The sequence below is a fragment of the Vombatus ursinus genome, unplaced genomic scaffold, assembly GCF_900497805.2.
Source record: "Vombatus ursinus unplaced genomic scaffold, bare-nosed wombat genome assembly UNPS02015066.1, whole genome shotgun sequence".
In the NCBI taxonomy this organism is placed as follows: Eukaryota; Metazoa; Chordata; class Mammalia; order Diprotodontia; family Vombatidae; genus Vombatus; species Vombatus ursinus.
Genome location: NW_020954844.1, coordinates 801821 through 819041, shown reverse-complemented (window position 1 = coordinate 819041; position 17221 = coordinate 801821). Strand labels below are relative to the sequence as shown.

At 39.8% G+C, this 17221-nt stretch overlaps 1 protein-coding gene across 1 annotated transcript in view; it reads left to right on the top strand.

Annotated features, from left to right (window-relative positions):
- The window catches only part of DNAH6 (dynein axonemal heavy chain 6), a 236355-nt gene that overhangs the window by 113408 nt on the left and 105726 nt on the right, over positions 1–17221 (top strand). Inside the window, exons 38-43 of the mRNA XM_027846132.1 lie at positions 1482–1703; positions 3447–3594; positions 6585–6742; positions 8412–8543; positions 11820–11991; positions 13307–13453. Of these exons, the coding sequence (XP_027701933.1) occupies positions 1482–1703; positions 3447–3594; positions 6585–6742; positions 8412–8543; positions 11820–11991; positions 13307–13453 (979 nt within the window). The remainder of the gene's footprint in view (positions 1–1481; positions 1704–3446; positions 3595–6584; positions 6743–8411; positions 8544–11819; positions 11992–13306; positions 13454–17221) is intronic.

The following is a 17221-nucleotide window of genomic DNA, read 5'->3' as shown; positions in this document are numbered from 1 at the left end:
ACTGCCCCTATTTTTACTGTAGTTACAAAGCCAGAAAGTTGAACAGTGGTTACCCATCACTGTCAATACAAATATTTATGCAAAGAAAGAAAAAGAATTTAAAGCAGCTTTGTGGCTTTGTCAGCCTTTGTTTCCATGTAAAATGTATGGTAAAAAAAAAAGTTTCAGTTATGTGCTTTAAAATTTTTCTTTAACAATAATTGTATTAAAATATTATGTTTTATATCCCTTACATTTTTCATTCTACTGCTTCCCCTTCCTCTTCCTCTCCCAGAGTCATCCCTGATAATGAAGAATTTTTTAAAAGGGGGAAAAAAGTTCACAACCAAACAACGTATCAAAAAAGACTGACATTATATGCAATGTGCCACACCTGTAGTCCCTCACCTCTCTGGGGACCAACTTCATCATCATGAGTTTTTAGCATTCACTTTCAATTATTTCTGTGTTGTTGCATTTTTTATTTATTTTGCTGTAGTACTGTGTCATTTTTCTTGTTCTGCCTCCTTCACTTTGCATCGGTTCGTATATCTTCTCATACTTCTCTGAATTCATTGCTCCTTATGCCACAGTTATAGTTCATTACATTCATGTACCACAGTTTGTTTACCCATTTTCCAATAGGTGAGCACCTACTTTTTTTTCTAGTTCTTTGATCCAGTTCCCAATCAAATGAGATCATATTTGTAAAATGCTTAGCACAGTGCCTGGCACATCATAAGCATTATATAAATGTTTATTCCCTTCTCCCCTCTCTTTGCTACTGTAAAAACTACTGATATATATATTTTGGTGTAGATGGACCTCCTTTTTATTTTTGTCATGGACCTCCTTTGGGTATATGCCTAGAAGCAGAATCCCTGGGTTTGAGGATATGGATATCTTTGTCATTATTGTTGTAAAATTCCAAATTGTTTCCCCAAATGGTTGACCCAATTGACAGCTCTATCAAAACATATTGGTGTACCTGTCCTTCCACACCCTTTCTAACATTAAATATTTCCATCTTTTGTCATCTTTGCCAATTTTTTGTAGAGGAGTTGAAATTTGAGGATGATTTTGATTTGTGTTTCTCTTATTATTAATGACTTAGAGTATTCTTTTATGTTGTTATTAGTTTGCACTTCTTTTGAGAACTGTTTATTCATATCCCTTCAATATTTATCTATTGGGAAATCATTTTTGTTCTTAAATATTTGTTAGTTCTCCATATGTCTTTGATATCAGACCCTTATCTGACATACTTATCCAAAGATTTTTTCCCAGTTCATCTTAGTTGCATTAATTTTGCTCATACAAAAAGCTTTTCAGACTCACATAATCAAAATCATCTAATGTATCTTTTGTAATTTCCTCAAGCTGTTTAGCTTAGTATCTACTTGCCTAGGCCAAGCTGTCAACAATGTATGATCTACTTCTCTTCCCATTTTTTATAGTAGTTATGTGCTTTTTTGAGGTTTAAGTTTATTGCTGTTTCTTAGCTCCCAGGCTCTGGTGATTTGTGGAGTATTCATATGGATTATGATACCAAGCGCTTGGATCCTTGGGAACGAATCATCCCTCCTTTCAAATATAAACGAGATGTGCCATTTTTTGAAATGCTCGTTCCCACAACAGACACTGTACGCTATGGTTATCTAATGGAAAAGCTGCTTGCTGTCAAACATCCCGTTCTACTGACCGGAACCACTGGGGTTGGCAAGGTAAGTGACCTCTATCTCTGAAAAAGCAGCAAGGTCATTTTCCCCAATGCCAGAACAATGTGAGATAATATAGCATGTCTCTAAGGATGTTTGGCTCAATGGGAAAGGATGTTTGATATTTCACACTCTGGGACACTCCTGGAAACTTGATCATTTTTCCTATGTGGTAGAGGCATAACCCAGGCTGCCTGAGGGACAAGGAACTCTGCCATGGGAAGTAGATGTCTAACATTGTTATTAATGAATAATACTGCTCCAAGAGGCAGCATGGTATAGTAGATAGAAAGTCAGCCTCTGAGCCAGGATGACCTGGGTTCAAGTCTTGTCTCTGACACATGCTGACCCTGAGTAAGTCACATAACTTATGCTGGGGTAGGCAAGGAGATGGCACAATGGAAAGAACACTGGACACAGAGTCGGGAAGACCTGAGTTCAAATCCTGCCTCTGATATATACCAGCTGTGTGACCATGGGCAAGTCACTTCACCTCTCTCTACCTCAGTTTCCTCATCTGTAAAATAGGAATAATTATAGCACCTACCTCCCAGGGTTGTTATCAAATGAGATTATATTTGTAAAATACTTAGCACAGTGCCTGGCAATAATAGGTACTAGATAACTGCTATTAATAATAATTATTAATAATAGTAGGTTAATTATATTATTGATAGAGTTATATTAATAATGGGACAAGGAACATATGATTATTAACAAATTAATGGTAGTCTCTAATAATAGATGGTGTTTCTATAGCCCCATTTTATATAAATTATTATTGCTTATTATTGATATGAATATAATATAATTAGTATGAATATATAAGGCAGGTCATTTAACCTTTCAGTGATCCTGGCAGCTCTCTTTACATTGCAGTTGGGTTCTTCACTAGGAAATCCCTACCTTGATGAAATTGCAGGTATAAACAACAACAACAAAGTGGGAGGAATATTAAAAAAATTATTACCCATTAAAATCTATAGTCAAATTAATTTTCCAGCTTATACATCTAATCCAAGGATTACAGTTGCGGAGCTTTAAGGGATCTCAGAGGCCATAATCACTCATAAATCCTTGGAAGAACAGGACTCAATGATTATTTTTAAATCTTTTTAATGTCACTACTTTTTTTTAACCCTATAGAACTGACAGTCTTTTATTCCCCCACCAAGAAAGCCCCAAGAGTTAAGAAACCTTTCAGCATGACCTATCTAGGGTGTCTCAAATATCTTAGTGCTGTTTTAGCACTTTAAAAGGTCACTGAGATTTTTGGGACACTGATGTGTGTTGTTTTATGTTGCACAACCTTACTCTGTACCATCCTAATTTTTTTAAGGGCTGAAGTGTATTTCCATTATGTCCCATCAATTCTTGTCCCTCTCTCTATCCTCAACCTTATCTTTCTTGGTCTGTGTCTGTTGGCGCTGTCCAATTTTTAATACCAACATGGCATGGTGGATAGAACCAGGAAGTCCTAGGCTCACATCTTCCATCTAAACACACACCAACTCTACGACCTTGGCCAAGTCACTTAACCTTCCTGAGCCTCAGTTTCCACATCTATGTGAGGAGTAGGCTCAGTGAGCTCTGTGGTCCCTTTTAGATCTTAAATCCTATACACTTTTACTTTTTCTTATTCATCTTGCTAGCTGATTGTGCTTTCCTTTAGGTGGTGGAGAACTTTGTGATCTATTGTGCCAAATTTTTACAATCTATTCACACCATATTTTATTTTATCTTTTAAAGTCTGTTGTTGCCCGGGGATTACTGAACAGAATACAAGACCAGGCTGGGTACGTTCCTGTCTATCTCAACTTCTCCGCGCAGACATCATCGGCAAGAACGCAAGAGATTATTGAATCGAAACTAGAAAAGAAAAGAAAAAGCATTCTAGGTAAAAAGAGTGGTTTTAGTTGAACTGATGATTTTCCCCCAAATAAAATAGTGATTAAATCAATAGACCATTAAAATAGATGACATAATAAATTAATAGTTGTATAATTTGTTATCTTAGTGTAATGATGATAGCTTAAATTTAAATAGCACTTTAAAGGTTTCCATAGCGCTTTTCCCTGCATCATCTGAGCCTCGTGAGAACCATCTGAGGAAGATATTCTAGGTATTATTGTCCCCAATTTACAGATGAGAAAACTGAGGGTTATGTTTATGATTGTTGATAATAGTTAGCATTTACATTGTGCTTTATGGTTTCTGAAATGACTTACAATCATCACCCCATTTTATCCTCACAACAACCCTGGGAGGTAGATGCTATTATTATCCCCATTTTGCAGATGAAGAAACTGAGGCAGAGAGAGGTTAAATGATATGTCCATAGTCACACAGCCAGTATGTGACTGAGGCAAGATTTGAACCCAGGCCTTTCAGATGCCAAGTCCAGTGCTCTAACCTCTATGCCACCTGTTAAGTGCCTACTGTGTATCAGGCACTTTGCTAAGAACTAGGAATACAGACAAAGACAGTCCCTGCCCTTGTGGAGCTCCCAATCTAATGGGATCTCTGCCTTTACAGAGATTATAGTCTAATAATGGTATAAGACATTAACATAGATAATTATAACACCAAGTATTACAAGCAAAATGTATTTATTTGTTGTCGTTCAGTCATTTCATTGTGTCCAACAATTTGTTAGCCCATTAGAGTTACAACACAAAGTGTGAATTTGGAGGTGGAAGTGAGAGTTGGGGGAGGGTGTTAGTAACCAGGGAAGGCTTCATGGAGGTGGTGTATGAGTTGGGCTCAAGGATAAGTATAAATCCAGCAGGAGAATGGAGGAAAGAGTACATTCCAGACCTATGAACAATGACAGCAAAAATCCTGAGGTGGGAGAATTGAGGGAGAGTATAAGGAGGGGAGTCGTTTGGTGAGGACAGCCTGGGAAAGAAATATGAACCCTGCCTGAAGGAGGCCTTGAGTGCTAGGCAAAGCCTTTTGGCCTTTCCTGAGCAGTAGCAAATGAGGTGACATACAGAAAGTGCCTTGCCCACCTGACGTGCCATAAAAATACTCACTGCTATGATGCTTTATTCTTCTTCAAGGCAATTGGCCTTGGGGTCACCAGGGACTTTGTAGCAGTGGCTTGACATCAGCAATCGCGTGTCTCCATCTGCATCCTGGAACTTTAGACGTGGAAGTCCTGTTCTTCATCTCAAAGTCAACAAGTCCAGCACCACATTCTTCCATCTCTTCCTCTTCCCCCTTCAGTTTCTTGGTCTCTGCCAATGATCTTACTGTTGTCCCAGCTTCCCAGGCGTTAAATTTCAATATCAACTTTGATTTGTTCCTCTCCTTTATCCCCTAAATCTAAGGAGTCACCAAGTCCTGACTATTCTTTATTAGAAAGGTATCTCATTCATGGAGCACCTTCTTTTCCCATGGCCACTACCCTAGTTCAGACCCTCATCACTTCATACCTTTGGGATGAAGGGACTGGGCCCACACGGGGTGCTCTACTTAGAAATCTACATTTCCTAACTACAGTCTCCCTCTCATGTCCATTCTGTGCAGTTTGGTACCACTTCCATCCTGTAGGCCAGTCAACAAGCATTTATTAAGCACCTACTATGTGCCTGGAGTGGTGCTAAATGCTGGGGATACAGAGAAGCAAAAGAGAGTCCCTGCCCTCGAGGAGCTCACAGTCTAATGAGGGAGGTGATGAGTAAACAACTATACAAAAATAAGACAAATACAGGATAAGGCAGGGGTCCAGGGAAGCCTCATAGGGAAAGCACTAAGACTGCAGACAGGAAAAGGAATCTTGCACGTCAGTCCCCTCCTCAAGAACCTATAGTGTCTCTCTTATTATTTACCATATCAAGTCAAAGCTTCTCTACCAGTTTTCAAAGCCTCTGATGATACAATCCCATAATGTAGTGTAGTGAATGCTGAAAATTTAACCCATCTATCATCTCTGTCTAGCTATCTATCCATCCTCTATTTATCTATCATACATCCATTTATCATCTACCTATATTTATATCTATCATCTATCTACCTACCACTTGATAAGTAGATAGATGATAGACATAAATATATCTATAGATATCATCTATTTATCTACCTATCATGTATCTTCCTATCATGTGTCTGTTTGTCTATTTATCTACCTATCCATCCACCCATCTATCCATCAATCCATCCAACTATTCATCCATCCATCCATCTATCTATCCTCTATTTACTTATCAATCATCCATCTATCATCTATCTATATTTATATCTAGCATCTCTCTGTATCTATAGATGTCATCTATTTATCTACCTATCACGTATCTCCTATCATGTCTGTCTGTCTATCCATTCATCCATATCTATCCATCTGTCTATCTCTATCTCTATCTATCATCTATCTATATTTATATCTATCATCTATCCATATCTATAGATGTCATCTATTTATCTACATATCATGTACCTTCCTATCATGCATCTCTCTAAATTTTATATTTTTCTTTCATTCTTTCCTCCCTCATTTCTTTCTTCCTTCCTTTTCTTTCTTTTCCTTCCTTTCTTTCCTTCTTTCCTTCCTTTCTTCTTTTTTCTCTTTCTTTCCTTCCTTTCTTTTTCTTTCTTTCTTCTTTTCCATCTTTCCTTCCTTCCCTATGAAGATATACATTTACTTCAAGGTCCTGACAGTATACAGACTTCTGGTAATAGGGAAAGAGTAGGACAACAGATCAGAGGAGAATTTTCTGTCCTCTCTAAAAATACCATGGTAGTTACCTTCTTCAGTCCTAAGGGCATAGGACTGACCATATGATATCAGTTATGACTTGCAAAGGGTCCACTCCAATAGAATCTTTAATTTGACCCTTTAAGGCAAACCTGAAATTCTAACCCACTTTCATTTGTCTTGCTTTCCAGGAGCACCAGGAAACAAAAGAGTCATAATCTTTGTGGATGACTTGAACATGCCCAAGTTGGACACCTACGGTTCTCAGCCTCCTATCGAATTGCTCCGACAGTTCCTGGATTTTGGTGGATTCTATGACCGAGATAAACTCTTTTGGAAAGAAATACAGGTTATTTTAGACTTTAAACCATTCAGTGAATACTAAATAAGAATGCTTTGTGTCTGTCATTTTTAGTTAAGTTGGGACACAAATTCCCTTCCAATTATTTAACAGGGGTCATTCAATATGGACTTGTTGAATAAACAGCCTGTTCTTATGAGGTGGGAGATTCATGAATCCTTGACAGTATAACCAGGAGGAAACCAGGGGCAACTAGGTGGCACAGTGGATGGAGCACCGGCCTGACTTCAGGAAGACTCACCTTTCTGAGTTTAAATCTGGCCTCAGACACTTTCTAGCTGTGTGACTTCACACACAAGTCACTTCACCCTGTTGGCCTCAGTTTCCTCATCTGTAAAATGAGCTAGAGAAAGAAATGGCAAACCGCTCCACTGCCAAGAAAACCCCAAATGGGGTCATTAAAAGTCGGACACAACTGTAAAACATCCCAATGACAACAACAAATAACATGTGTATATGCGTGTAGCACAGTGAACTGAACATAGTAAGCGCTTAATTGCTTAATTAATGTTTCATTCATTCATTCATGTTCTATGTAGTCATAGCAATTGTCATTGAGTAGGTGATTGTCTCTGCAACCCTCCAAGAGGCTACTTTGCAGGATAACAATAATCCCTTGCCTTTAAAATTCATTTGCATCCATTATGTCATCCTTACAATAACCCTGAGAGGTAGTTGGAATGAATCTTGCTATCTCCATTTTACAGGTAAGAAAGGTATTGCAAATGAGAATAAGAAAGGTGCAAATATGCAATGCAAATAATGCCAGACACACGCAAATAAGAAAGGTGATTGCAAAATGGAAGCTAAGCCAAGTCTAGAACCTGAGTCTTGGCATCCTTAGTTCAGGGCATCTTCTCTCATTAGTTGTACAAGACGATCATGGTCACGAGCGGAGGCTGAGAAGCAATCACTTTCATAAAAGAAGGCAGCAAGCAAACCCTGAGCTGGGCCATTAAGAGTCTGCGGTAGATTCCATTCCCTGCAAAACAGGGAAGCAGCCAGCACAGATCCACTCCACTGCTATTCCAGTTTAATGGGCAGAGGCTTGACCTAACGTAGGGAACTTCAGAGTGAAGAAGCTCTCTCTACCAAATAAAAGTCAGGGTCTTCTGTAACTCATATATATGTGTATATATATATATATATATATGTACACACACACACATATATATGTATATATATAAATGTATGTATATGTATATGTATATATGTATATGTGTGTGTGTGTATGTGTGTGTGTATGTATATATATAGTCAGGGTCTATAACTCAAGAGTGACCCAGAGCGCTGAAAGGTTAAGTGATTTGCCCCGAGCCACACAGCCAGAATGTTTCCAGAGAAGGGACTTGTACCTAGGTTTTTCTAGCTTCAAGGATGCCTCTCTATTTTGCCTAAACATTTTAAAATGTAGAAATTATTTTCATAACTTATCAGCTGTCCAATTAACCAATTATAATATTTGTTAATTTTTCCAATGAATTAAGTACAGATTTCTCCTTTCCCATGTATTTTAAGTTCCATAAAAAAACAAATTCTTACTCAGTTTGTAAGATGAAAACTTCATCTGTGACTACTATATACTTCTAGGATTCTGGAGCCTAAGTGTTATAACAATTCGTTTTTGTTTGAGTGAATCGTTTTGTTTTCTTTCCAGGATGTAACAATCGCATCAGCATGTGCACCTCCAGGAGGTGGTCGCAATCCTGTAACCCCTCGTTTCATTAGACACTTCAGCATGTTGTGCCTCCCAACACCTTCTGAACATATTTTAAAGCACATTTTCCAAGTGAGTATTCATTTCTTTAATTAATTTAACTAAATTAACTTCTAATTAATTCTTTGGATTAATTCTTCTAATTAATTTAGAAGAAAACAATGACCTATATTCTATGTCATCTTATAAAATCTCTAATTATGAGATAGGGACTGGGCCTGTGTTTTCATTGGAACTCCCTGGTGAGGAAATTCCCTGCCCCGATGCACTCAGCACCTCTGTGTCATAGAGTTGCATAGAGCACTGAACAGATAACATATGTCAGAGATGCGAATTAAACCAAGGTCTTCCCAGTTTCAAGTCAGCACTCTACTACTGCAGCAGACTGTCTCTCTATAATTATAGATTATGGAATTGTAAAGCTTAGAGAAACCTTGAAGATCTTCTAGTCTAAGTTCTGGGGCTCACTGTTTCATACTGGCATGCTAGGCTTCCCAGAGGACAGCTGCTATTTCTGTCCCTCTGGGTCCTAGAGGACTCTGAGGAGCCTGTGGGTGATTTTCTGGTATTCTAGCTCATGAACCCCACACTGATGTGCTTTTTCCAGCATTATTAGCTGATATCAGTTAGTCAGAGAGACTTTTAATTAGCTTTTAGTTATGGTTATCTACTGAGGTCATTTTGTAAGAAAAGCTGGTAAATACCATCCTCTTAAAAATTCTGTTACACATTCTCCCACAAGTACATCAGAATCCAACAGAAAGTGGTCTCCACCTTAGAGATCACATGTAGCAAATGGGTAACTCACAGCCCCTCATTGCTGGAAATCCTTTCCTTCCTTTTTGGGGGAATCCCATGAAATTCTTCTTAGGTGCGGTATAACCTTCTTGCAGGGTTTCTTATAGGGTCCTGAGGCTACCTTTCCTCAGAGTGTCTAATTTGTCCTAACTCCCCATGCAGCTACTGATGCTCTTACAGGATCGCTACTACAATGACAGTGAGAAGTCCAAATCCTCTGATGTTTTGAGGTCCACAAGACCCTCCCCTGGTCTAAGTGGGAGAGGGAGAGGTTCTTGTCCTCCCTCCCCGAAGTGATTCCCTGTCAGGGGCTCAGCTGGTTCTGTTCTGCCTTGGATCGCCATTGGAATGCTTGAGTTCTAAACTAGCTTGCTATGTTATATAAGATCCACAGATCACAAACACATTTCTTCAGCAAATCCCAACACATTTCATTCAATGACTAGAAGCATTTTACTCTTCCCTTACTTGATAGAGAAGATTTTTAGCACTTAGTTAAATGCTTTTAATTAATTTAGTCAGATGGCTAGGCCTTGTTCACACCCAGCTGTACCTCTGATTGACTAATTCAGTCAAGAGGTCCAGAGCTTCTGATTATTGAAGGAGGGTTTCCTTATCTCTGACACAGAAATAAGGAAACTGAAGCCAGAGAGCGAAAGACATTGGCCAAGGTCATATGGCTCATATCAGAGCTGGGACTGAAGCCATTGTCTTCTTTCCCAGACCAATGTTCTGTCCACTGTACCTCACTGTCCCTTATTTTCTTTATACAAGATCAATCTTCTCCCTCACCAGGTGGAAACAAAGTGAACACTTGGGTGTCCGGGAATTTATTGGTTAACATATTTTTAAGGGCCTGCTTTGTATACAGCACTATACTAAGCTCTTTAAGGGACACGCAAAAAAAAAAATCCAAAGTATACCAAAAGCCTTGGTGCAGTTTAAGGCTTTTCAAAGCTTCTACCAGGCTCAAACTCATGAGCCAAATGTTAAATTTCACTGTGAACATTTACACTTTGGAAATTGGTGGACAGTACAAATCAAGGTTTGATTTATTGTTTGGTTGATTGTCTAGACTTGAGAAAATGAGGGGGAAATATTAATAATGCAAATTAGACTTAAAAGTATGTCCTACTACACATTTTTTTCAGAGAGCTGGTTGTTAAATATTTACCAGCACATTCCCAAAATAAGGGTGTGAATGCTGAAATAAAGTGATTCTACCAGTTGACCAATATGAAATTCAAGGAGAGAATACTAAAATAACTGAGAATCTTACCCTCTTCTTAAAATCATTGCAATTCTCTGTATATAGACACCAACTAATTGAACAACCTAGTTAAAGCAGGGGTAGCTAGGTGGCGCAGTGGATAGAGCACCGGCCCTGAAGTCAGGATGGACTTGAGTTCAAAACTGGCCTAAGACCAAACATTTGACACTTACTAGCTGTGTGACCCTGGGCAAGTCACTTAACCCCAATTGCCTAAAAAAAAATAATGATAATTAATTTTAAAAATAGTTAAAGCAAACCTTCCTAGAGCAATAGACAAGGAGACAAAAGACATGTCCACAACTTAATTTTTTTTTTTTTTTGCTTAGGCAGTTGGGGTTAGGTGACCTGCCCAGGGTCACACAGCTAGTAAGAGTCAAGTGTTTGGTCTGAGGCCGGATTTGAACTCAGGTCCTCCTGACTTCAGGGTCGGTGCTGTATCCACTGCGCCACCTAGCTGCCCCCACCACTTAAATTTCTGAAAGCATAAGCTTACTCCCATTTAAACACACACAGATATATGGTTTGAACAAAAGCTTCAGAACTCCAAAGGGAAAAATAAACCTTTATTTCCAACTTAACTAAATGAAGACATATACAAAGTAGGCTTTTGCGAACCAGTACCATGAAGACAGCAAAGGGAGAAATTTTGGAAAGCTTATCAGGAATGTTTTAAAACTTTGAAGTTTTCCATTTTACCCTTATAGTTCAGGCTCCACAAGTGTATAGTAAAGTTTGAAGCAGGTTGGCTGAGACCAACATAGGCATCAGAGTAATTTTAATCTTTTTTAATTTTAATTTTAGTTAAAATTCATTTTTTAGAAGGTTCTCATATTCCAAAGCTCAAAGCTAGGGCATGAATAACTTTATCCCTTACTTATTATCCCAATGCTATGCCTGGATCAGATAAGAAGAAAGAAGGTAGTGCAAATTTTTTAAATGTTTTAATTAGAGAGAAAAGGCAGTTTGCCTACTTTTGATTCTATTTGGATATCTGTGTAAAGAGATAAAAATTAAAAGCACAGTAGGTTAATTCATTAGAGAGGAAATCTATAAGTGCCAAGTCATAGTTGAAAAGAGTCACTGTGGAAAATGACGATTTTATAAAAGTCTACTCTTGAAAAATTGTTCTGTGGAAAGGTGATTTTTATAGACCTTTATTCTTTTATCAGAGTTTGAATTTCCTTTTGGTATTTAGGGGGAAATCAGGTTTTGCCTCACAAGCAGTTAAGAAATAAATCACATTTCTTTCATTGGTTCCTCTTTGTTTCTGATTTTAGGCAATCTTGAATGGTTTCTTATATGAGTTTGCTCCAGCCGTAAGGCAGTGTTCAACCAGTATTGTAGAGGCTGCTGTTGAAATTTATAACAGGATGAGCATTGACCTCCTCCCAACACCTGCAAAATCCCATTATGTGTTTAATTTGCGAGATTTATCCAAATGCGTACAAGGTAATGTACCCTCACCTTCTGGGTCAGCACCCTTATGTCATTTCCATCTGGTTTTCAGGTTGCTGCATGGTACAAACAAGATGAGTTTGTAAATGCACATCTGTATGGTAATATTCCTTTACCCTAAAAAGTTCTAGAGCAGAGATTCTTAACCTGGGGTCTGTGAGGTTTTTTTAATTAAATTTTAATGTTTTTGATGATTTCATTTTTCATTATCAAATTAAAACTTGTTGTTTAATTGTTTCAGTCATGTTCGACTCTTCATGAACCCATTTAGGATTTTCTTTGCAAAGATACTGGAGTGGTTTGCCATTCCCTTCTCCAACTCCTTTTATAGATGAGGAAACTAAGAGAAACAGAGTTAAGTGACTTGACCAGGGTCACACAGCTAGTAAGTGTCTGCGACCAAATTTGGACTCAGGAAGATAAGTCTTCCTGACTTCAGACCTGGCACTCTATCTATTGCACCACCCAGCTGCCCCAAATTTTAGTTAAATCATTTTAAATATTATATTTTGATAATATCAAACTGACATATATTTGATAACTTAATATAATTCATTACCTTTCTAATCCCATTTATTTTATTTTAAGCACTTAAAAACATTCTTCTGAGAAGAGTCCATGGACCAGACACTGCAAAAGGGGTCCAGGACACACACACACACACACACACACACACACCATCTTAAGCACCTCTAGTAAAAATAATAAAATTTTGGTAAATTTGGTGTGGAAAAATTATTAAAGTGATACACTGCTTACCCATGGCACAAGATTTTTCTATTCTGTTTAGTAGAGATATTGTTATTCCCATTTTAAAGATGAGAAATTTGAGACTGATGGAAGTGGTTTTCTTAAGGTCCCACAGTACATATTCAAGGCAGCCCTTCAATGCAGGTATCGACTGACTTCAGTCCCAGCACTGTCTCCACTGCTCCACAGAAGCCATCTTGCTTTGTTTCTCTGCTCCCTAAGCATCATCCCTTCTGGGACCTGTCATTTTGGGAAACAGGGCAGCCAAGCCATGCCCCTTGTACTAAAAAGGACCAGAAATGTCCATTGCCTATCTCTTCTCCCATCTATTTTGTCTCTCTGGGAGTCTCCTCTCCTGTGGACTCTGGAATCCAGTGTAGTTCAGGAAATTTCAAATCCACAGGTAATGAACTGTTATCGGTAGGAGGAGGGAAAGAATTTGGAATTGGAAAAAAAAGTCTCTGTGCTTTAAAGAATAAATAAATAAAATTAAAACTTTATAATAAAACCCACAGATGCTGTTTTCTTTTTTTATTATTTTTTTAATTTTTTTTATCAGGTATTCTGCAATGTGATCCAACAGTAGTCAGGGAGGAGATGCAGATATTTAGACTATTCTGCCATGAATGTCAAAGAGTTTTCCATGACCGCCTGATCAACAATGAAGATAAGCAATACTTCCACGCCATGTTAGCAGAAATGGCCAGTAAGCTTATGTGTTTGTTTCACTGATATTTTTATGAGATGAAGCAGAGGGATTTTTTTCCTACTAATATAGGTTATACTTAGATTATATGGTAAAATGCAAAAGCAATGGGAGTAGTTCATGATAAAAATACTTTGTTTCTCTCCTTTCTTCTCCTTTGCGGTTCATGCAATCCACATCTACCAATCAAAAGTCTGCTATCTCTTGTCCACAGACCCGCAGGATAATCCTCTTCCTTCCTCCATGAATTCAGTACCTGGCTCACAATCTTTCTCTCTTCTCTAACTCCCACCATCGCGCTAGAGGGCTTCAACATACATAATACTCCATCAAATGCTCTAACCTCCTAATTCCTCAATGTTTTGTGGTTGTTCGGTCATCTCAGTCATGTCCAACTCTTTGTGTCCAACCCCATTTGGGGTTTTCTTGGCAAAGATACTGGAGTGGTTTGTCATTACCTTCTCTGACTCATTTTACAGAGGGGGAAACTGAGGCAAACAAGGTTAAGTAATTTGCCCAGGATCACACAGCTGGTGAGTTCTGAGGCTGGACTTAAACTCAGCGCTTCCTGACTCCAGGCCCCGCATTCTGTCCACTGCACCGTCTAGCTGCCCTCCTTCCTCAACTTTCTCATTTCTTATGACTTACTCCACTTCACACACACACAAAGATAGTAATACCCTTTATCTTGCTGTCGTCCGTAAACGCACCACTTCCATGTTCACGAACTCTGAAATTCCTTTATCTAATCTAAATCTATTGGATCCATCTGCTTTCTGCTACCAGACCATTCTTTATCTACAGTATGACCCCTGATTCCTTGACCCTTCAGTTCTCTCCCATGCCATCACCCCTGTAACTAGCCTGACTCTCTTCCTTTCCCCATCCTGACCCTTGGTGAACCAGTTCAACTCTACACTGTCCTCTTCTCTTGAGTCCCTTCCCTCCTTTCTGTCCCACCAAGCCTCAGCCTAGGAGGACTCCCTCCAAGAGGACCATCTGCCACCATCACTCCTACAGATATAGATGGAAGGAGAGAATCATGCAACTGGGTTGACTGGGTCCACTATGGATTTCTGTTATATGACTTCAACTGGGACCTCCCTGCTTCTAGACGATGCTTTTATACTTCTCTGGTTAACTCAGCATGGCTGCTCTTCATGCCTTTCATGTCTCCTCAAGCCTCCCATGGCTTCCCCTTATCCCCACCGTCTCAGCTGAGAACCTTGAGACCATTTGCCATGAGCTCCTTCTCCTTTCCTTCTCATCTTACATCTCCCAGATGCCTTCTGCCACGATCTCCTTCTTCACCCCATCTCATGGGAAGAGCTGGCCCCTCTCCTTGCCAAGGCCAACGCTTCTACTTGCCCAAGTGATCCTCTCTGTCCTGTCTCCTCCAGCAGATCAGCCCTCTGTCATCCCTAGTCTCTCACTTGTATTCAATCTCTCCCTTTCCACTGGCTGCTTCCCTACTACCTACAAACATACCCACGTCTCCCCCATCCTCAGACAAACTTCACATGATCTATCCGTCCCCACTCTTGTCCCCTACCTCTCCTATCTTTTGTGGCTAAACTCCTTGCAGATGCCAGCTGCAGGGGTCCCTCCGCTTCCTCTCTTCCCATTCTCTTGACTTTATACAGCCTGGCTCCTGACATCATCATTCAGCCACAACTTCTCTCTCCAAAGCTTCCAGCATTCTCATAATGTCCGAGTCCAAGGGCCTCTTCTCCATCCTCATCCTTCCTGAACTCTCGGTGTCCTTTGATATTGACAATCTCCTTCTCCGTGGTACTCCTCTCTGGGTTTCTGGGACACCTATCTGTCTCCTGGCTCTCCTCTGACCCATCTGACCACTCTTCCTTAGTCTCCTTTGCTGGATCCTCATCTAGGTCATACGCCTCACTAACCATGGGTGTCCCTCAGGGTTCTGTCCTGGGCCTGCTCCCCTTCTCTCTCTATACTACTTCCCTTCATGGTCTCCTCAGTACCCATGAATTCAATGGTCCTCACATCTACTTATCTAGCCTAACCTCTCTTCTGACCTTTATTCTCTCAGTTCCAGTTACCTGATAGACATCTAATGTTCACAAGTGAGACAATGGATAGAGCACCAGGTCTGGAATCAGGGAGATCTGAGTTCAAGTCAACTTCAGACACTTACTAGCTGGGTGGCCCTGGACACCTAACATCTGTTGGCCTCAGTTTCCTCATCTGTATAATGGGAGTAATAATGGCACCTACCCCTCAGAGTTGTAAAGACTAGACGTGACAATATTTGTAAAGTGCTTAGCACAATGCCTGGCACATAGCAGGCACTATACAAATGTCAGCGATTATTAGCTATTATCTCAGACTGGATGTCCTGTAGACACCTTAAACCTATGTGCAAAACCGAGCTCCTTATCATTCCCTTTACATCTTTTCTGCTTCCCACCTGCCCCATTACCATCCATTCTCCCAGTTCCTAGGCTCACAATCTAGGTACCATCCTCAACTCCTCACCTCCTCTGACACCGGCCCCTCCAACATGGCTAATCTGTCGCCAAGGCCTCTTGAGTTCATTTTTGTGCCATCTCTCAAAAATACTCCCTTCTCTCCCCTAACAGCACCCCTCTGGTGCAGACCCTCATCACCTCGCACCTAGACTCTTGCAATAACTGCTGGTGGGTCTGCCTGCCTCCAGGCTCTCTCCACTCCAGTTCATCCCCCATTCAGGGCCAAAGTAATTTTTCTAAAGCATATGTTCAATCTTGTCACCCCCTTCTACTAAACAAACTTCAGTGACTTTCTGTCACTTCTAGGCTCAAATACAAAATTCTCTGTTTGGTATGAAAAACCCTTCATAATCTACCACCCCCACCCACCATCTTTCCAGTCTTCTTATAACATATACTCCTACACATATTCTTCAATCAGTGGCTCTCGCCCTCTTGCTGTTTCACAAACAAGATATTCCATCTCCCAGCTCTGTGAATTTTTGTTTCTGGCTGTCCCCCATGCTTGGAATGCTTTCCTTCCTCATCGAAGTCTCCTGGCTTCTTTCAAGTCCCAGCTTAAATTCCACCTTCTACAGGAAGCCTTTCCCATTCTCTGTTAATTCTAGTGCCTTCCCTCTGTTTCTTCCTATTTCTCCCATCTATAGTTTGTACATGGTTGTTTGCACACTGTCCTTCCCCCCACCCCATTAGATTGTGAGCCCCTCAAGTGCAGCAGCTGTCTTTTGCCTTTCTTTTTATCCCCAGTACCTGGCTCATAGTGACTGCTTACCAAATGTTTCTTGACTATCTGATTTTCCTTGTTAAATGTTTCAGGTTTTATCAGAGAAACATATTTGATTGGTGTCTAAGAACTGACAGTTTGTCTTTTGACTCAAATCTTTTCATCCTTGTAATGGAACCAATGGAAATATCAGAGAAGGGGCAGTGGCGAAGGCTTCAGCATTTAGAGCACTCACTTCATATACCAATGGCTGACATTTATATCACGCTTTTAAGGTTTTCAAAACACTTTACAAACCTTACTTAATTTAATCTTCACAACTATCCTGAGAAATAGGTGCTGTTATTATCTTCATTTTATAGATGAGTATACTGAACCTGAGCGAAGTTAATAACTAGCCCTGGGTCACACAGCTAATAAATGTCGACAGTAAGATTCTGACTTTCTGAGTCTACTTCTAACAATCTATGCACTACACCCCTAATTACTGCTATTCTCTCTCTCTCTCTCTCTCTCTCTCTCTCTCTCTCTCTCTCTCTCTCTCTC